Source organism: Babylonia areolata, chromosome 19 (genome assembly GCF_041734735.1).
Source record: "Babylonia areolata isolate BAREFJ2019XMU chromosome 19, ASM4173473v1, whole genome shotgun sequence".
NCBI lineage: Eukaryota > Metazoa > Mollusca > Gastropoda > Neogastropoda > Buccinidae > Babylonia > Babylonia areolata.
The window spans coordinates 2,495,123-2,517,832 of NC_134894.1; the positions used below are offsets into that span (position 1 = coordinate 2,495,123).

At 46.4% G+C, this 22,710-nt stretch overlaps 1 protein-coding gene across 1 annotated transcript in view; it reads right to left on the reverse strand.

Annotated features, from left to right (window-relative positions):
• Positions 1-8,277: 8,277 nt before the first annotated feature.
• LOC143294026 (uncharacterized) overlaps positions 8,278-22,710 on the reverse strand; it is a 67,509-nt gene continuing 53,076 nt past the window's right edge. The window contains exons 18-25 of the mRNA XM_076605424.1: positions 22,529-22,706; positions 20,458-20,727; positions 17,161-17,363; positions 16,523-16,725; positions 13,590-13,721; positions 12,433-12,503; positions 11,065-11,289; positions 8,278-8,788 (exon numbers count right to left, since the gene is read on the reverse strand). Of these exons, the coding sequence (XP_076461539.1) occupies positions 8,294-8,788; positions 11,065-11,289; positions 12,433-12,503; positions 13,590-13,721; positions 16,523-16,725; positions 17,161-17,363; positions 20,458-20,727; positions 22,529-22,706 (1,777 nt within the window). The 3' untranslated portion in view covers positions 8,278-8,293. The remainder of the gene's footprint in view (positions 8,789-11,064; positions 11,290-12,432; positions 12,504-13,589; positions 13,722-16,522; positions 16,726-17,160; positions 17,364-20,457; positions 20,728-22,528; positions 22,707-22,710) is intronic.

Genomic DNA, 22,710 nt, shown 5'->3' on the forward strand with positions numbered 1-22,710 from the left:
CTAACACTGACACCACCAAAACGACAACACGTTATGGACAGTGAGAAGGGACCTATCTAACACTGACACCACCACAACGACAACACACTAAGGACAGTGAGAAGGGACCTGTCTAACACTGACACCACCACAACGACAACACACTAAGGACAGTGAGAAGGGACCTGTCTAACACTGACAACACCACAACGACAACACGTTAAGGACAGTGAGAAGGGACCTATCTAACACTGACACCACCACAACAACAACACGTTATGGACAGTGAGAAGGGACCTGTCTAACACTGACACCACCACAACGACAACACATTATGGACAGTGAGAAGGGACCTATCTAACACTGACACCACCACAACGACAACACACTAAGGACAGTGAGAAGAGACCTGTCTAACACTGACACCACCACAACAACAACACGTTATGGACAGTGAGAAGGGACCTATCTAACACTGACACCACCACAATGACAACACACTAAGGACAGTGAGAAGGGACCTGTCTAACACTGACACCACCACAACGACAACACGTTATGGACAGTGAGAAGGGACCTGTCTAACCCTACACTGACACCACCACAACGACAACACGTTATGGACAGTGAGAAGGGATCTGTCTAACACTACACTGACACCACCACAACGACAACACGTTATGGACAGTGAGAAGGGACCTGTCTAACACTGACACCACCACAACGACAACACATTATGGACAGTGAGAAGGGACCTGTCTAACACTGACACCACCACAACGACAACACACTAAGGACAGTGAGAAGGGACCTGTCTAACACTGACACCACCACAACGACACACGTTAAGGACAGTGAGAAGGGACCTATCTAACACTGACACCACCACAACGACAACACATTACGGACAGTAAGAAGGGACCTGTCTAACACTGACACCACCACAACGACAACACATTATGGACAGTGAGAAGGGACCTGTCTAACACTGACACCACCACAACGACAACACACTAAGGACAGTGAGAAGGGACCTATCTAACACTGACACCACCACAACAACAACACGTTATGGACAGTGAGAAGGGACCTGTCTAACACTGACACCACCACAACGACAACACATTATGGACAGTGAGAAGGGACCTATCTAACACTGACACCACCACAACGACAACACACTAAGGACAGTGAGAAGAGACCTGTCTAACGCTGACACCACCACAACGACAACACGTTATGGACAGTGAGAAGGGACCTATCTAACACTGACACCACCACAACGACAACACACTAAGGACAGTGAGAAGGGACCTGTCTAACACTGACACCACCACAACGACAACACGTTATGGACAGTGAGAAGGGACCTGTCTAACCCTACACTGACACCACCACAACGACAACACGTTATGGACAGTGAGAAGGGACCTGTCTAACACTGACACCACCACAACGACAACACGTTATGGACAGTGAGAAGAGACCTGTCTAACACTGACACCACCACAATGCCAACACATCAAGATGAACAGCACGACTGACCAGTTCAAAATGACTGTCTCTGATTCAAACTCACAACACTGTGACTGTCAGTTCGACGCTCAACCACCTAAGACAGCAAGACACCCACATTCTTCAAGTGTGGAGAGGACAGTAAGTAACAACATAAAGCACAACAATGAACAGAAACACTGACCGTTTTTTCTTCCAGTGTAAAACCATAAAAAAGAAACACTTTTTGAGCAATTTTCCGCCCACAATATGAGCAGTTATCACAGGTATTATTCTTGTTATCATTATAGCAATTCATTACATAGGGTCGCTTTGGTTTACACACAAGCCAAAAATATTCCACAATATAAAAACAATATCACAGGTATATTCATGACCAAACTATATTCCATTGTGCCCCCAAAAGATTCCATTACTATCAAAATACATTCAACCAAAAAATATTCCATAATGACCAAAAAAACATTCCAACATGACCCCCCAAAAATTGAGTATTGACAACAACAAAAATCCATTGTGGCCCAAAAATATTCCATCGTGACTCCATAATATTCCATCATGACCAAACAAACATTCCATTGTGACCCAAAATTATTCCACCAAACGAATAGAGACCAACAGTACAATAATCAGCACCCCCACCCCCCCTTCACTCCTTCCTGCTATTCTTTCCCCTCCCCCTTCCCCCTCAAACCCTCCTCTCTCACCACCACCCCCACCCCCAGCCACCACCACCACCCGCCAAAAAAATCATAACAGAAATTATGACAGCATGGAATGATGAATACTCTTCAATAAATTGTTCAGCAGGACACAGAAGCTGTCCAGGAAACACACACAGTTCAAACTTGTCATTCATACTGAGCAACAGGAACAGTTCATAAACAACAACAACACTATCTTCCATCATGCGCTAATTACCATGCGAAAAGAAAGAAAAAAATCCTGTGGGATCAATGAGAAAATGTCGCCACAGCCAACATTGAATAATTTCTCCTCAACATTGTTATCACAGACAGTATACAAAGCACAGTCCACCAAAAAAGAATTTTAAATTGAAAAATAAATCCCTGAGTTACTCAATGTTGATACAACGATAAAATCATAACGGCCAGCCTGAAGACTTGCACACTGAACAAATGAGATAATTTTTCAAGATTTACATACCATAAAAGACTGAATGCCCAAAACAGACTGTGAATAGAATGGTTAAATAATAGCTTTTTTTTTTAATCTGGCTTATTTATCATGTAGTCTTATCAAGAGATCAAGGTATGTAAATCAATAAAATCATATTTCTTACAGTCAGTTCAAATATATATATATAGCAAAGTGAAACAATGTACCAAGAAAACAAAATCTATAAAAGAAAATCATCAAAACGCCAACACAGAAATCAGTATTATATGGAAATAATTCAAGCCAGGTATTCTCTGGCAAAAGGTTAAAAGTTAAAAAGGTTGAAAGTCCCACAGGTTTTTACAGCCATTAAGGCAGTGAATTCATATCCACTGTGTCCAGGGCTCAGCATAGGAAGGCAGTGAATTCATATCCACTGTGTCCAGGGCTCAGCATAGGAAGGCAGTGAATTCATATCCACTGTGTCCAGGGCTCAGCATAGGAAGGCAGTGAATTCATATCCACTGTGTCCAGGGCTCAGCATAGGAAGGCAGTGAATTCATGTCCACTGTGTCCAGGGCTCAGCATAGGAAGGCAGTGAATTCATAGGAAGGCAGTGAATTCATGCCCACTGTGTCCAGGGCTCAGCACAGGAAGGCAGTGAATTCATAGGAAGGCAGTGAATTCATGCCCACTGTGTCCAGGGCTCAGCATAGGAAGGCAGTGAATTCATAGGAAGGCAGTGAATTCATGCCCACTGTGTCCAGGGCTCAGCATAGGAAGGCAGTGAATTCATAGGAAGGCAGTGAATTCATGCCCACTGTGTCCAGAGATCAGTACAGGAAGGTAGTGAATTCATGTCCACTGTGTCCAGAGATCAGTACAGGAAGGTAGTGAATTCATGTCCACTGTGTCCAGGGTTCAGTACAGGAAGGTAGTGAATTCATATCCACTGTGTCCAGGGCTCAGCACAGGAAGGCAGTGAATTCATGTCCACTGTGTCCAGGGCTCAGTACAGGAAGGCAGTGAATTCATGTCCACTGTGTCCAGAGATCAGTACAGGAAGGCAGTGAATTCATGTCCACTGTGTCCAGACACCAGCACAGGAAGGCAGTGAATTCATGCCCACTGTGTCCAGAGATCAGTACAGGAAGGTAGTGAATTCATGTCCACTGTGTCCAGGGTTCAGTACAGGAAGGTAGTGAATTCATGTCCACTGTGTCCAGGGTTCAGTACAGGAAGGCAGTGAATTCATGTCCACTGTGTCCAGGGCTCAGTACAGGAAGGCAGTGAATTCATGTCCACTGTGTCCAAGGACTCAACAGAAGGAAGGCAGTGAATTCATGTCCACTGTGTCCAGGGCTCAGTACAGGAAGGCAGTGAATTCATGTCCACTGTGTCCAGAGATCAGTACAGGAAGGCAGTGAATTCATGTCCACTGTGTCCAGGGCTCAGTACAGGAAGGCAGTGAATTCATGTCCACTGTGTCCAGGACTCAACATAGGAAGGCAGTGAATTCATGTCCACTGTGTCCAGGACTCAACATAGGAAGGCAGTGAATTCATGTCCACTGTGTCCAGAAATCAGCACAGGAAGGCAGTGAATTCATGTCCACTGTGTCCAGACATCAGCACAGGAAGGCAGTGAATTCATGTCCACTGTGTCCAGACATCAGTACAGGAAGGCAGTGAATTCATGTCCACTGTGTCCAGGACTCAACATAGGAAGGCAGTGAATTCATGTCCACTGTGTCCAGAAATCAGCACAGGAAGGCAGTGAATTCATGTCCACTGTGTCCAGACATCAGCACAGGAAGGCAGTGAATTCATGTCCACTGTGTCCATAAATCAGTACAGGAAGGCAGTGAATTCATGTTCACTGTGTCCAGACATCAGTACAGGAAGGCAGTGAATTCATGTCCACTGTGTCCAGGGCTCAACATAGGAAGGCAGTGAATTCATGTCCACTGTGTCCAGACATCAGCACAGGAAGGCAGTGAATTCATGTCCACTGTGTCCAGAGATCAGTACAGGAAGGGAGGCAGTGAATTCATGTCCACTGTGACCAGGGCTCAACATAGGAAGGCAGTGAATTCATGTCCACTGTGTCCAGGGCTCAGAACAGGAAGGCAGTGAATTCATGTCCACTGTGTCCAGGGCTCAGCACAGGAAGGCAGTGAATTCATGTCCACTGTGTCCAGGACTCAACATAGGAAGGCAGTGAATTCATGTCCACTGTGTCCAGGGCTCAGAAAAGGAAGGCAGTGAATTCATGTCCACTGTGTCCAGGACTCAACATAGGAAGGCAGTGAATTCATGTCCACTGTGTTCAGAGATCAGTACTGGAAGGCAGTGAATTCATGTCCACTGTGTCCAGGGCTCAGCACAGGAATGCAGTGAATTCATGTCCACTGTGTCCAGGGCTCAGCACAGGAAGGCAGTGAATTCATGTCCACTGTGTCCAGGACTCAACATAGGAAGGCAGTGAATTCATGTCCACTGTGTCCAGGGCTCAGAAAAGGAAGGCAGTGAATTCATGTCCACTGTGTCCAGGACTCAACATAGGAAGGCAGTGAATTCATGTCCACTGTGTCCAGGACTCAACATAGGAAGGCAGTGAATTCATGTCCACTGTGTCCAGAGATCAGTATAGGAAGGCAGTGAATTCATGTCCACTGTGTCCAGACATCAGCACAGGAAGGCAGTGAATTCATGTCCACTGTGTCCAGAAATCAGCACAGGAAGGCAGTGAATTCATGTCCACTGTGTCCAGAGATCAGTACGGGAAGGCAGTGAATTCATGTCCACTGTGTCCAGAAATCAGCACAGGAAGGCAGTGAATTCATGTCCACTGTGTCCAGGGCTCAGCACAGGAATGCAGTGAATTCATGTCCACTGTGTCCAGACATCAGCACAGGAAGGCAGTGAATTCATGTCCACTGTGTCCAGAAATCAGCACAGGAAGGCAGTGAATTCATGTCCACTGTGTCCAGGGCTCAGCATAGGAAGGCAGTGAATTCATGTCCACTGTGTCCAGAAATCAGCACAGGAAGGCAATGAATTCATGTCCACTGTGTCCAGACATCAGTACAGGAAGGCAGTGAATTCATGTCCACTGTGTCCAGACATCAGCACAGGAAGGCTGGGCCGTCCTCTCCATCCACTCTTTTAACCTTCCCCAACTGAAGTTAGGAACCCATTCACACCTGGGTGTGGTGAGGAAAAGCGGAGTACAGTCCCTTTCCCAAGAACACAACACCATGCTGAAACAGGGCCTGGAACCCTGATCACTGGTCAACACTGATCACTGGTCAACACTGATCACTGGTCAACCCTGATCACTGGTCAACCCTGATCACTGGTCAACACTGATCACTGGTCAACCCTGATCACTGGTCAACACTGATCACTGGTCAACACTGATCACTGGTCAACCCTGATCACTGGTCAACCCTGATCACTGGTCAACACTGATCACTGGTCAACACTGGACCACAAGTCCAACACCTGACCTGTCCTGCCATTGCACCCTCAGTGAATTGGGAAATAGATATATATTACATATATAATATTGGGAATAAGATATATATTACAGATATAATATTGGGAAAATGATATATATTACAGATATAATATTGGGAAATAGATATATATTACAGATATAATATTGGGAAATAGATATATATTACAGATATATTACATAATACTGCTATTGTGTGTGGAGAAAGGGGACAGACAACCTTCAGCAGCCAAGTAATTCTGATAAAGACGACTTTGGTGGTAGCTGACAAATCATCATTTCAGTGTGTAGCATGGGAAAATAAATGATTACTGTACTGTGATTTTGTGGTTTATATGCAAAAAAAAGTTGTCTTGATATGCCAGACACACTTCACATGTGGGGTGATGACAGCATAAAGTTGTCTCTTGTGTGTGCAGATGTCTGAAGCAATCATCCATTCTACTGCCAACAGAGCAAACACTTGTGTGTACAGATATCCGTAGCAATCATCCATTCTACTGCCAACAGAACAAACACTTGTGTGTACAGATATCCGTAGCAATCATCCATTCTACTGCCAACAGAACAAACACTTGTGTGTACAGATATCCGTAGCAATCATCCATTCTACTGCCAACACAGCAAACACTTGTGTGTACAGATATCCGTAGCAATCATCCATTCTACTGCCAACAGAACAAACACTTGTGCCAAAAACCACTCCGATTGTTGCATATCACAAAACACTAGCAAAACACCCTGAGCTTAACATCAACATATGAGCCCAGTGCAGATAATGCACAAACAAAGTGAGTGCAAAATACCTGTTGAATATTGAACAAACCTGTGGAAAACAGACAAAAAAAAAAAAAAAAAATTTCAAATGCATAAAACCCACAAAACAATCACTGTAATGGGTGAATTCCATTCACTGTGGTGTCACAAAACAATCACTGTAATGGGTGAATTCCATTCAGTGTGGTGTCACAAAACAATCACTGTAATGGGTGAATTCATTACTGGTCACAAAACAATATAATTAATCTTTCATTGGTGTACATACTATAATTATACTTTTAATCATATATTATTATGTCAAACATACTAATGGAGTATTATAAGATATATATATATATATGTATATAAACAGATGTCGCAAGAAACCATTTGGCAGAAAATAGCAATGACACAAAGTACAAAAACAAACGATGCTTTATGATGTGACTGTCATCTAATTTCAGCAAAAACCGCAAACACAAATCAACTACCACACACACACATGCACTCATGCACACACACACACACACTAAATGACTCACACACACACACACATAATACACACACACACACACATAACTCACACACACACCCACACCACACACACACACACTCACTATGTCAAATGCCTTCTAAGGACACAACACACCACACTAAATGGAGCTATACCAAGCGTTCAGACCACACCACACTGACACACTGAACACACACACATAAATACACACACACACACACACACATATATAAATACACACACACACACACACACATAAACACACACACACACACACACACACACACACACACACACACACACTATGATCAAAATGCCTTTCCTAAGGACACAACAGCATGCTGCAGGCGGACGTGGAATCGTGATGACTGATACCAAGCGTTGCCATGAACCCCACACACTGACACACTGACCGGGTGTGAAAACAACACAACACATTGAAATGAAATAAATAAACACAAAACAAGTTTTTCAACAAAGTAAAGAAAACAAACAAATCCAATGAAATAAATACCCAGAGACACAATTACTATGTAAGTGTCAGTTTCAAGGAGGTGTGGCAGCATGTGGGTTGATCTGTGTACAACATCAGCTGAATTAAATCTTTTTTTTTCAATTTACCATTGTGACCTAAGCTAGTGTAAAACATTACCATAACACTTTTTTTTTTTAATGTTTAAAAAAGTGTGCGCAAAAAAACATACACACACACTGACACCAACGTGTAAATGTTTGCACACACACACACACACACACACACACAACACAAACGTCACACACACACAAACACATGATATAACACACACACATAATATAACACACACACACACACACATAATATAACACACACACACACACACACACACACACACACACACACACACACCTTCACAGAATAACACAGGCAGCCGATGTGTTCCTGCTCACATCTTTCTGCGTGTTGAACGACGCAGCGAACGCTGAAGCGTGCTCCAACGTCTCCGGCTCGGAGATGTCAGCCAGTCGCCTCCCCTGGGCCAGCACCCCCTGCAGGGCGGGGTTCGGCTCCATCACGGCCATGTTGGCCAGGCGGCCCGGGACGTACACCAGCCGGGACAGGTCAGGCAGCACATGAACCGCCTGCAGCTGACAAGGGGTTCGAACCACGCTCACCGTGACGCGGGCCGCCCAGTCCCACACGGCCACAGTGCGGTCGAGGGAGGAGGTCAGCAGGAAGCGGCCGTCCAGAGCGAAGCGCAGGCAGGTGACAAAGTCCTGGTGTCGGGTCAGCTTGAAGTCCAGTGTCCCGGACCCCATGGTCCACACGTACACTGACCGGTACCCACCGGTCAGCAGCTGTCCGCTGTCTGCCGTGAACAGTGCACACGTTGCTGTGGACCGTTGCTGAAACCATCATGTGACAGTCATGTGATCATCATGTAATGGTCATGTCCCACTTGGACCAGTCATCATATGACAGTCATGTCCCACTTGGACCAATCATCATGTGACAGTCACGTGATCATCATGTGACAGTCATGTCCTCAGAGCAGTGGAGAAGGCAGCTGTTGTGCCAATCATCTGGGCCAGACTTTGATTACAGTGGAGAGTGCCTTGCCAAAGGTACATCCCCACTCTCTTGGCTATGAGGGTTTTAGGACAGCTGGCACTGGGATGGTTCCCAAAGGCTAACCAGGCCCTAAGGCTGCAGCACTAAGAACCAATGCAATCTTGCCTCCCAGTTTGAGAGTCATAGTCCTTTGAAAAAGACTCAGCCATATAATGAGTTCCTATTGCAGTGGAAAAACAATTGATCATACAGCTCTCAATTTACTGCTGGCCCAACTGTAAACTCATGTCAATCTCTGATATAAGCAGAGTGTTTATGCCTCAAATAATAATAATGATGATGATGCTGATGATGATGATGATGCTGATGATGATGATGATGATGATGATGATGATGATGATGATAATAGTGCATTTATGTCACTCTTTCAAACCTCACAAAGCACTCTGCAGTAACATGTCAGTCAGACAAAAAGTACACACACACACACACACACACACACACACACACACACACACACAGACACACACACACACACACACACACACACACACACACACACAGACACACACACACACACACACACACACACACACAGACACACACACACACACACACACACACACACACACACACACACACACACACACACACACACACACACAGACACACAGACACACACACACACACACACACACACACACACACACACACAGACACACACACACACACACACACACACACACACTGTGTCAAGCATGGAGTCAGGAACAACAACTACTGTAATCAGCGGTGATCACCTGTGTGTGTCTTGTTAACACCGTCGTGGTATGTGAGGGAGAGAGGGCGGATAAAGGCTTACACTTTTTGAAAACACCGATAGATAAGGCTGATTTGTTTAGATAAGGCTGATTTGTTTAGATATGGCTGATTTGTTTAGATGAGGTTGATTTGTTTAGATAAGGCTGATTTGTTTAGATATGGCTAATTTGTTTAGATAAGGCTGATTTGCTTGATATCCAGTTAGAAACCATGCCATCTTTGTGTGTGTGAATGTGTATGTGTGCATGCATGTGTAATAGAGTGTGTGTGTGTGTGCGGAGATAGGGGTATATTATAGGGGACAGGGGTATATTACAGGGGATAGGGGTATATTATAGGGGATAGGGGTATATTACAGGGGACAGGGGTATACTATAGGGGATAGGGGTATATTATAGGGGACAGGGGTATATTACAGGGGATAGGGGTATACTATAGGGGATAGGGGTATATTGTAGGGGATAGGGGTATATTATAGGTGATAGGGGTATATCATTGGGGACAGGGGTATATCATAGGGGATAGGGGTATATTATAGGGGATAGGGGTATATTATAGGGGACAGGGGTATACTATAGGGGATAGGGGTATATTGTAGGGATAGGGGTATATTATAGGTGATAGGGGTATATTATATGGGACAGGGGTATACTATAGGGGATAGGGGTATATTGTAGGGGATAGGGGTATATTATATGGGACAGGGGTATACTATAGGGGATAGGGGTATATTGTAGGGGATAGGGGTATATTATAGGTGATAGGGGTATATCATAGGGGATAGGGGTATACTATAGGGGATAGGGGTATATTGTAGGGGATAGGGGTATATCATAGGTGATAGGGGTATATCATAGGGGATAGGGGTATATTATAGGGGATAGGGGTATATTGTAGGGGATAGGGGTATATCATAGGTGATAGGGGTATATCATAGGGGATAGGGGTATATTATAGGGGATAGGGGTATATTGTAGGGGATAGGGGTATATTATAGGGGATAGGGGTATATTGTAGGGGATAGGGGTATATTATTACATAAAGGTGTGAGGGATGTTGGGTTGTTTGTGTGTGTGTGTGTGTGTGTGTGTGTATGTGTGTGTGTGTGTGTGTGTGAGTGTGTTGTGTGTGTGTGTGTGAGGGTGTATAGTGTGTGTGCATGCATGTGTGTGTGCATGTGTGTGTGCATGTGTACATGCATGCATGCATATGTATGTGTGTGTGTACACCATGCATGTATGTCACACGCACTTTACAACAACACCACACCAATACAAACAGTACACACCTGCAGACGGTGCAGGTACACGTTGTCCAGACTGACGACACGCGTGCTGCCGTTGCTGGCACAGGCAGCCACCAATTTGTCATTGGGAGAGATGCAGATGAAGGTCAGGCCGGTCATCAGCGTGTCCAGTTTGTCCATGCGAAGGTTCGAACCCCCAGCCATCGCCTCCTCACCTGTGCCGTACACGTTCATCACGATGGGGTACTCGAACATGGACGCCACCACCTGCACCCATACACACAGCACTCTGAAATACTGTCGTTGTATGGTTCATTCATTGCATCTATACTGAACACACGCTGGACTTTGAAACACTATATTCTATTCAGCTACAGGCTATAGAACACAGGGTCTTTACACAGAGAGTCAGGCTGGATGTGCCATGAGCAGTCACTGCACGCAAGGAACAGAGCAGAGAGTGGACGGAGACTGATGCTACAGTGAGGGAAAGGATGTTTTCCTTTCAGTCATTGACCAAACCTACCTGTTAACTCATGGTTGCTGCAATAGCAGACAGCGGACAGAGACTGATGCTACAGTGAGGGAACGGATGTTTTCCTTTCAGTCACTGACCAAACCTACCTGTTAACTCATGGTTGCTGCAATCCTTGAAATGGCCAAACTCCACAGTTAACTATCAGACAAAACGTGATCACTGCAGACTCTGGTCTCTGACTGTCTTCATCTCCACACCGCACGTCACTCTCTACGATCTCACATGCACGTACATGCTCATGTGCATACTTGAAAACACATGCCCATTTACATACATGTGAGTATTAAGCATGCATGCATACTCACAGATACACACACACATATGCACACACATACATCACCCACCACACACACACACACACACACACAAAACACACACACACACACACACATAATATTAACACATGCACATTCCAGTGCATACATGCATGATCACACACACACAAACACGCACATACAATTCTCTGTCTCTGTCTGTCTCTCTCTCTCTCACTCTCTCTTCAGTCTTGCTCTCGTTCTCCCACTCACTCTCTCTTTTCTAGAATATGTTTGTTAATGTGAGGCTGTTGCTTTCATGTGTTATAACTGTGTCAACATCATGTATATATGTTTAGTTCCAACTTTGTCCATGTGTTGCTTTTCCTCCATAGAATTCCTGTTTTATCATGGCGGATTTTTTAATTTTGGCTTTTCCCCCTCCCTAATTTCTTTGATTTTCTTTTCTTTTTTCTTATATTCTGAGAGCAGTATGTAAAAAAAGCTGTACAAGCTTATTCTTTTACCTTCAATACAGACCATTTTGATATGTCTTGACATAGAAACACACACACATCCCCCCAAACACACACACTCAGAGAAAAACAGAAGTGATACCTGTGTCCCACTCCTGTTGATGGCCGTGTACTGGAAGGAGTAGAGAAAGGACAGCTCCTTGATGAAGTCACCTGCACAGCAACAAGGTATCGTCTTCATCGTCACAACACACCTTGATGAAGTCACCTATACAGCAACAAGGTATCGTCTTCATCACCACAACACACCTTGATGAAGTCACCTATACAGCAACAAGGTATCGTCTTCATCGTCACAACACACCTTGATGAAGTCACCTACACAGCAACAAGGTATCGTCTTCATCGTCACAACACACCTTCATGAAGTCACCTGCACAGCAACAAGGTATCGTCTTCATCACCGCAACACACCTTGATGAAGTCACCTACACAGCAACAAGGTATCGTCTTCATCGTCACAACACACCTTGATGAAGTCACCTACACAGCAACAAGGTATCGTCTTCATCGTCACAACACACCTTGATGAAGTCACCTACACAGCAACAAGGTATCGTCTTCATCGTCACAACACACCTTGATGAAGTCACCTATACAGCAACAAGGTATCGTCTTCATCGTCACAACACACCTTGATGAAGTCACCTACACAGCAACAAGGTATCGTCTTCATCACCACAACACACCTTGATGAAGTCACCTATACAGCAACAAGGTATCGTCTTCATCGTCACAACACACCTTGATGAAGTCACCTGCACAGCAACAAGGTATCGTCTTCATCGTCACAACACACCTTGATGAAGTCACCTACACAGCAACAAGGTATCGTCTTCATCACCACAACACACCTTGATGAACTTCATCACCACAACACACCTTGATGAAGTCACCTGCACAGCAACAAGGTATCGTCTTCATCACCACAACACACCTTGATGAAGTCACCTGTTCCCTCTTCATCATCACAACACACCTTGATGAAGTCACCTGCACAGCAACAAGGTATCGTCTTCATCGTCACAACACACCTTGATGAAGTCACCTATACAGCAACAAGGTATCGTCTTCATCGTCACAACACACCTTGATGAAGTCACCTACACAGCGACAAGGTATTGTCTTCATCGTTACAACACACCTTGATGAAGTCACCTGCAAACACACACACACACACACACACACACGCACACACACACACACACACACACACACACACACACGCGCAGGGTGTACCTGACTTGAGGTCCCACAGTTTGACCTTGCCCTCCATCCCGCCGTGCCCCAGGGCAGCAGTGTACCCCCCCTCAGCCAGACAGCTGATTCTCTGCTCCCCGTTCAGGCCTGACACCTGGTACAGCACACTGCCTGCACACAGCACAGCACACAGCACATAACACTCACATCACACTGCCTGCACACAGCACAGCACACAGCACATAACACTCACATCACACTGCCTGCACACAGCACAGCAAACATCACATAACATACACAGCACATCAAAAATCACATAACACACAGCCCATCAAACAGCACATATCACATAACACACACAGCCCATCAAACAGCACATATCACATAACACACACAGCACATCAAACAGCATACAACACAGAACACAGCACAACACACACAACACAGCACACAGCACACATGACAACACACACAGTACAGCACACAGCACACATGACAACACACACAGTACAGCACACAGCACACATGACAACACAGCACACAGCACAATACACACAACACAGCACACAGCACACATGACAACACAGCACACAGCACAACACACACAACACAGCACACAGCACACAGCACAATACACACAACACAGCACACAGCACACATGACAACACAGCACACAGCACAACACACACAACACAGCACACAGCACACATGACAACACAGCACACAGCACACATGACAACACAGCACACAGCACACATGACAACACAGCACACAGCACAATACACACAACACAGCACACCGCACACACAGAGGAATACATACACATACACACACACATCACACACACATCACACCACACATTACATCACAACACACATAACACACACAACACACATATCTCACACATATCACACACACCACACAGCACACACATCACATATCACACACAACACACAATACACATCACACACACCACACACATCACATAACACACAGCACACATATCACACACAGCACACAATACACACACAGCACACAATACACATCACACACACCACACACATCACATAACACACAGCACACATATCACATAACACACAGCACACATATCACACACAGCACACATATCAAATACACACACAGCACACATATCACATAACACACATCACACATATCACACACAGCACACAATACACATCACATACACCACACATATCACATAACACACAGCACACAATACACACATCACATACACCACACATATCACATAACACACATCACACATATCACACACAGCACACAATACACATCACATACACCACACATATCACATAACACACAGCACACAATACACATCACATACACCACACATATCACATAACACACAGCACACAATACACATCACACACACCACACATATCACATAACACACAGCACACAATACACACACAGCACACAATACACACACAGCACACAGCACACATATCACACAGCACACAATACACATCACACACACCACACATATCACACACAGCACACAATACACATCACACACACCACACATATCACACACAGCACACAATACACATCACACACACCACACATATCACACAGCACACAATACACATCACATACACCACACATATCACACACAGCACACAATACACACATCACACATATCACACATATCACATCACACACACCACACATATCACACATATCACACACAGCACACAATACACATCACACACACCACACATATCACACATATCACACACAGCACACAATACACATCACACACACCACACACATCACACATATCACACACAGCACACAATACACATCACACACACCACACATATCACACACACACATTACACACACCACACAACACACATATGACACACATTACACACTGCACACATATGACACACAGCACACAACACATATCACACACAGCACACATATCACACACAGCACACACATCACACACACACCACACATCACACACACACATCACACATATCACACACATCACACACACACATATTATCTTTTGTTATTATGGATGACAGCCAGTCATCTCTGACTATGACTATCAGAACAGCAGAAGAGACAACTGCCGTCCCGTCTGTCTGGGCTAGAATTAACTCTCTCCATACGAACGGCGAAAGAGACGACGTTAACAGCGTTTCACCCCAATTACCATCATCAAAATATTGCAAGTGGAAGGCTCTTATACTGAAGAGGTGAATGTTGACAAAGAATACCACAATTCTTACGACGGAAGCTAAAGGTTGGGTCATTCACTGGACATCCGAGGGGTCTGTGTAGAGGAGAAGAGAGGACTGGCCGTACTGAGTGAGTTAAAGCGGAGAGCGTCTCCCCAGGTTACATCCCCACTCTCTCGGCCAAGAGGGTTTCAGGACAGTCAGCGTTGGAATGGTTCCCAAAGGCCAACTAGCCCCCACAGCTGCAGCTTTAAGAGCCAGTGCAATCTTGCCTCCTAGTTTGAGAGTCATGGGCCTTCACAAAAGACTAAACTGTAAATGACTTCCCACTGTAACGGAGTAACCATTGATCATACAGCTCACACTTTGCTACTGGCACAACTGTACCCTATGTCAATCTGTCATACAAGCTGAACGCTGAGATTATTGTAATTATTATTATCATTATTTTACATGATGCTATCCCCAAAAACAACAACGAGAGGAGCATGCAAAGAACAGGACCGGCTGGTGAGCACTGTCAAAGCAAGCACAGAGTCTGAGGAAGGCAGCAGCAACAATGCCCACAGAACAGACAGTTTCCCTGCCCTCACTGCACACGTCCATGCAGACCCTAACTGGGACTGCACAACCACACGCCAGTCCACACCAAACAAGACAGAAATACAGATATCATCACCATATATGACCGACTGCCAAGAAGAAGAGATTATTGCCATACTTTTTAAACCTTGACCTGACCTTCCTGAGCGTCAATGACGACCACAACGTTCCTGGCCGCGGCCATCAAGTAGTCTTCCGTTCTGGACAGCAGCAGCAGGTGGACCGGTGGGAGGTTGGAGGTCACAGGCACCAGCTGGACGCCTCGGTGGTTCGAATCCTCCAGCTGGCTGTAGCCCACTACGCCCTTGTCCGTGCCAAAGTAGGCCCTCTGGACTGACGTGCTGGCCAACACAACCACATCACAACGATAATCATGATGATGCTATTCATAATAATCATAATGAGAAGAGAAAGAAGTGAATGAAAACTGGGTGTATAATTAGATCTATCAATGGATTTATGTATATCTAATATTCTCTTTCGTAAATTCAATTCTTTTTTTTTCTTTTTCTTTTTTTTACAATTCCCCTGTAAGGGTTTAATATTGTATTTTTGTATTGCATTGCATTGCACTGTACTGCAACGAATCATATCATATTGTATTGTCATCATTCATATCATAGTGTGTTGCTTTGTACTGCATTGTATTGATCATTATGCATAGTATAAAATTGTACCACGCACATGCACATACATGCACGCACACACACACACAACACACACACACACACACACAGCGTACACACAACACACACACCCACCCCCCACATACATACCCAGTGACGGCCAGGGCCGTGGTTTTCCCCAGCAGCTCAACCCCTGTCTGCTCCTCCTCCTCCTCCTTCACCTTCCTCCTCTTCCTCCCCCTCCTCAGCCCCCTCCCCTCTTCCTCCTTCAGCCTCTTCTCACGCAGGATGCGCGCCAGGTCCCAGAACTTGATGGTGTTGTCCTCCGCCCCCGACACCAGCACACTGTTGTTCTGCACAGGGAGCGAGGTGGCACAGTGGTTAAGACACTCAGCTGCCAACACAGAGAGTCCCGTGAGGTGCAGGGTTCAAATCCTGCTCTGGCCCTGTCTCCCAAGTTGTTGCTTATTCAAGGAGCAAGGTGGCAGAATGGTTAAGACGCTGATCTGTCAACACAGTGTCTGTGAGGTGCAGGGTTCAAATCCCGCTCTGGCCCTTTCTCCCAAGTTTGGAAAATCAAACTGAGCGTCTAGTCTTTCAAATCAGACTATAAACCGAGGTTCCGTGTGCAGCATGCACTTGATGCCCTGAAAAAGAACCCATGGCAACGAGAGTGTTGTCCTCTGGCAAAATCATATAAAAAGAAATCCTCTCTGTTAGGTACACAAATATATATGCATGCACTCCAGGCCTGACAAGCGTGTTGGGTTATGCTGCTGTCAGGCATCTGCCTAGCAGATGTGGTGTAGCGTATATAGATTTGTCTTAATTCAGTGATGCCTCCTTGAGAAACTGAACTGAGACTGAAACTGTTCTGCACAGCAACCGCAACTGTTTTGTTTTATTTTTGTTGTGTTGCGAATTCCAAACATTTGATTCAGATTTAGGCCACAGCCCCTAGCTGAAGGGTACAATCTTATACACCAGTTAATCAAGTATGTGATAGTACAATGAATTAGACACAGAGAGAGTGCGAGCAAGAATGCAATTGAGTGAGACAGAAAGAGAGAGAGAGATTATCTCAACAAGATACAGAACCAAGCTCAGCGTATCATAACTGGCGCCATGAGATCCACCCCAATCCTGAAGATGGAGACCACTGGGCTACAGTCATTGGAGGACAGAAGGGACACAAAGATCCTCATCCAGGCAGCAAAATTCAAACACCTTGAAAACCATCCAATGAACAACAGAATGAGCAGACCCACCAAGAGCTGGCTGAAAAGAGGCAGCTTCATCCACCAGTCAAGACGCCTTGAAAGACAAACCCCAGTCTTGATGGAACACGAAGCAAAGCCTATCCCAGCAAATGTCACCCACCCATCTTGGAAGAGGTGGGTGTTCCCAACAGTTGTCACCAGCATTCCCGGAGTGGAGAAGAGAGGAATACAGTCAGACACCCAAAGGAAGGCCCTGGCCATGGAGTACATCTGCAACCAGTACCCCCAGGAAGACTGGACCCATGTCTTTACAGATGGCTCCGCCACAGAAGCAACAAGGGATGGTGGAGCTGGAATCTTCCTCCGATACAAAGATGGAGATGAAGAAATTGCAATCCCAACAGGAAAATACTCCACCAACTTCCAAGCTGAGCGAGAAGCCCTCTGTAAGGCAGCCACAACAGTCTCGCAGAACTCCACAAGAACAACAGGGCAGGTGGTGGTGTTCTCAGACGCTCTCTCCGTACTCCAAGCCCTCAAGAACTCCCGCTGCAAAGAACAGAACCATCTCACTTCAGCCCTTGTTGCCCTGAGTGCCAGAGTGGAGAAAGTGGTGATACAATGGGTACCAGCACACTGTGGCATCAGAGGTAACGAAAAAGCGGACATTCTGGCAAAAAAAATGGTGCACAGAAGGAGCAGGCCAACAAACTGGTGTCATACGATGAAATCAAGACAATCATCAAGGCACAGCAAGGAATAAAGTGGCGCCTCCAGCACCCAAAATATAACCCAGAAGACAGATACCATTTGATGGAACGACGGGAACAGGTCAAGATTTTCCGCCTGAGGACTGGACACAACCGCCTGCTCCACCACATCCACACAAAATTTGGCAGTGGACAGAGTGGAGAGTGCCCTTGTGGTGAGGGACCAATGACAACCGACCACATCCTTCAAAACTGTAGGACGCATGCAGCATCCAGGAGGAAGTACTGGTCAACACCGACAGCAGTGGAAGCCAAACTGTACGGCACCCTGGAGGAGCTGCGACAGACGGCAGCCTTCATCTACGACACCGGACTGCTTATCTAATGGGAGGCGAATGAGGAAGAAGAAGAAGAAGAACTCTACTGGAACTTCTGGTGGGGTTGGTGCTCCTTGGACAGTGTTCACCACGTGTGCAATTTCTTTTAGCATTTGGTTGTGCCTCCATGTGTACCATCCTTGGCTCAACGCCGCTTTGCATGAGCTGAGGACATGTTCCACTGTTTGTTTGCCATGGCAGAGTGGGCACACAGGGTCATCTGCTTTCCCTCATTTCACCAAGTTTGCATTCGAGGGAAGGAGGTCGTGAACAGATCTTAGGATGAAGCTGATCCTCAGAGGGGCCATGTTCCACATGTCGCTCCAGCTGAGGCTCCTTTGGAGTACATTTTCCCATGTTGTCCACTGCCCCTGCTGGCCTTGCTGGACTGCCTTCTGGACTCTTTTATCCTCTTCCTTTTGATCTCCTGTATGATCATGTCTCTTTTTGTTTTCCCCCTTGTCTTGGATCACCATTCCATCTTTGTCGATTCAAGCCCTGTCTGTTGGTTTGGGTGTGTCCTATTATTTCCTTCGTCTTGAGACTTTCTTTCGCTGCACTGATGCCTCCCTGACTTTCCATCTTCTGCCAGTCTTCAGCTTGGGTTGGCTGAATCTCACAACACTGTCTCCTGAGTCTTCAAGCATGCTGAGAAGTCTTGGCTTCCCTACTTTGTATTCTTCGACAAGGGATTTCAGAGGTAGCCTCAGTTTTGCTTGGCGACAGTAGAGTGCCATGTCAGTGACACCAGGTGGGACACCAAGCCATTTGCGTGTGTACTTGTTGATCTTTGCCCCAATCGACTCGACTGCGCTACAGCTGATATATATCAGGAGAGGCCACAGGAGCTTTGGTATCAGCATAGACTGTAGGCACCACACTTTGTATTTGCCAGTAAGGCCACACTGGTCTATGATATGCAGGCCTTCTTCTGCTGTCTGCTTGGTTTCCACTCCTCTTTCTGTGTCTTTCAGGGACTCATCATACCATCTTCCAAGGCTCTTGACTGGTTTATAGATAGACAGATAGATAGATAGACAGATAGACAAACAACAAACAAATAAATAAATAAACAAATAAATAGATTAACTAACTGATTCATTCATTGATTCTTTCATTAGAACAACAGTCTTCACTCACCATGACGGGCACCAAAGCTGTGACACTCTTGCTGTGGTCCTTCAGCTCACACAGGAGAGTGGCCTCCCTTTCTGGGGACTCTCTAGGGCCGCAGCTGAGGATCTGGATGATGCCCACATTGGAGCAGGATGCCAGACAGTAGATGGCGCTGTCCTGACCTATCAGCTTCAGCGCCTGCCAGCTGTTCTGCGACTCCACCACCGTGGCCAGTTCTCCATCCCTCAGGCGCCACATGAGGGCCGGCCGCTCTCTGTTGCCGTTCACTACCGACTTCAACACAACACAACACAGGCTACTTTCACTTTCTCAAGCTCTGTTGTCATTCACTACCACCTTCAACACAACACAACACAACACAGGCTACTTTCACTTTCTCTAGCTCTGTTGCCGTTCACTACCACCTTCAACACAACACAACACAGGCTACCTTCACTTTCTCTAGCTCTGTTGCCATTCACTACCACCTTCAACACAACACAACACAGGCTACCTTCACTTTCTCAAGCTCTGTTGGCATTCACTACCACCTTCAACACAACACAACACAGGCTACTTTCACTTTATCAAGCTCTGTTGCCATTCACTACCACCTTCAACACAACACAGGCAACTTTCACTTTCTCAAGCTCTGTTGCCATTCACTACCACCTTCAACACAACACAGGCAACTTTCACTTTCTCAAGTTCTGTTGCCATTCATTACCACCTTCAACACAACACAGGATACTTTCACTTTCTCTAGCTCTGTTGCCATTCACTACCACCTTCAACACAACACAGGCTACTTTCACTTTCTCAAGCTCTGTTGCCATTCACTACCACCTTCAACACAACACAGGCTACTTTCACTTTCTCAAGCTCTGTTGCCATTCACTACCACCTTCAACACAACACAGGCTACTTTCACTTTCTCTAGCTCTGTTGCCATTCACTACCACCTTCAACACAACACACAACTTTTTTAATGTTCCAAATGTGTGCTGCACACGGGACCTTGGTATATCACCTCACCCGAATGACTAAACGCTCAGTTTCATTTTTCAGTCAAAATTGAGACAGGTGAGATCAGGATTCAAACCCAGACCCTCACGGACACTGCATTGGCCAATAAGCGTCAACACCATTACGGCACCTGCCTCCATGATAGAATTAATCCCCTGTCTACCCCTCCTTTCATCCCCAACACCCTCTCGGTTTTGGGTTGTTGTCTTTTCTCCCAACTGGACAGTCTTCATGCAGTGTGTGTGTTTGTGGCTGGGTGTTTACTGTGTGTGTGCATGCATATGTCCTCATGTGCTGTGGTATGCTATTGTGCTGTGTTGTGTATGTATTGTTTGATGTGAGGTAGTTAGAGCTCACTGTGTGGGGTGCTTTATGAGTGTCACATAGGACTGTAGATTGTCATTACTCTGCACATGCAGGGGATCATTAGATAAATTCAAGGCACTGACAGATCAGCATGCCTGCTGACCAACCCACACAAACTTCCTTCCCTTCTCTGGACAACACTTCTTCCATTCTCCCTGCCCCCACTCACCTCCCCCCACCCCCCCCCCCCCACCCCCCCCCCACATCCACACCCCCCATGTCCTCTTCCCCTCCCCCAGTGGTCAGTGATGGCCACACCCCTACCCCTCCCCCCTGAAGTCACACACCTCCCCCCAACCATCCCCCCCTGTCCCCGTAGTGGTCAGTGATGACCACACCCCTCCCTACACCTGTTCCCCCACTCTTCCCCCACCATCCCCCCCTGTCCCCATAGTGGTCAGTGATGGCCACACCCCTCCCTACACCTGTCCCCCCCTCCCCCCACCATCCCCCCCTGTCCCCGTAGTGGTCAGTGATGACCACACCCCTCCCTACACCTGTTCCCCCACCCTTCCCCCACCATCCCCCCTGTCCCCATAGTGGTCAGTGATGGCCACACCCCTCCCTACACCTGACCCCCCACCCTTCCCTCACCATCCCCCCTGTCCCCATAGTGGTCCCCCCACCAGTCCCCTCCTCCCCCCACCCATATCCCCCGTCCCCCCCCCCCCTTCCCCCAGTGGTCAGTGAGGGCCACACTGACCGTATCTGTGTTGCAGACGATGACAAACTCCTCCTCATCGTCCATCTCCACCAGGGAGAAGCTGTACTGGAGCCGGTCGCTGCACAGCCGGTGCTTCTCCTGCCGCGTCACCAGGTCCATCACCGACAGACTGTGTCCCTCCTGCACCGTGTCCACCACGCGCAGCAGCAGGTTGGACCTGG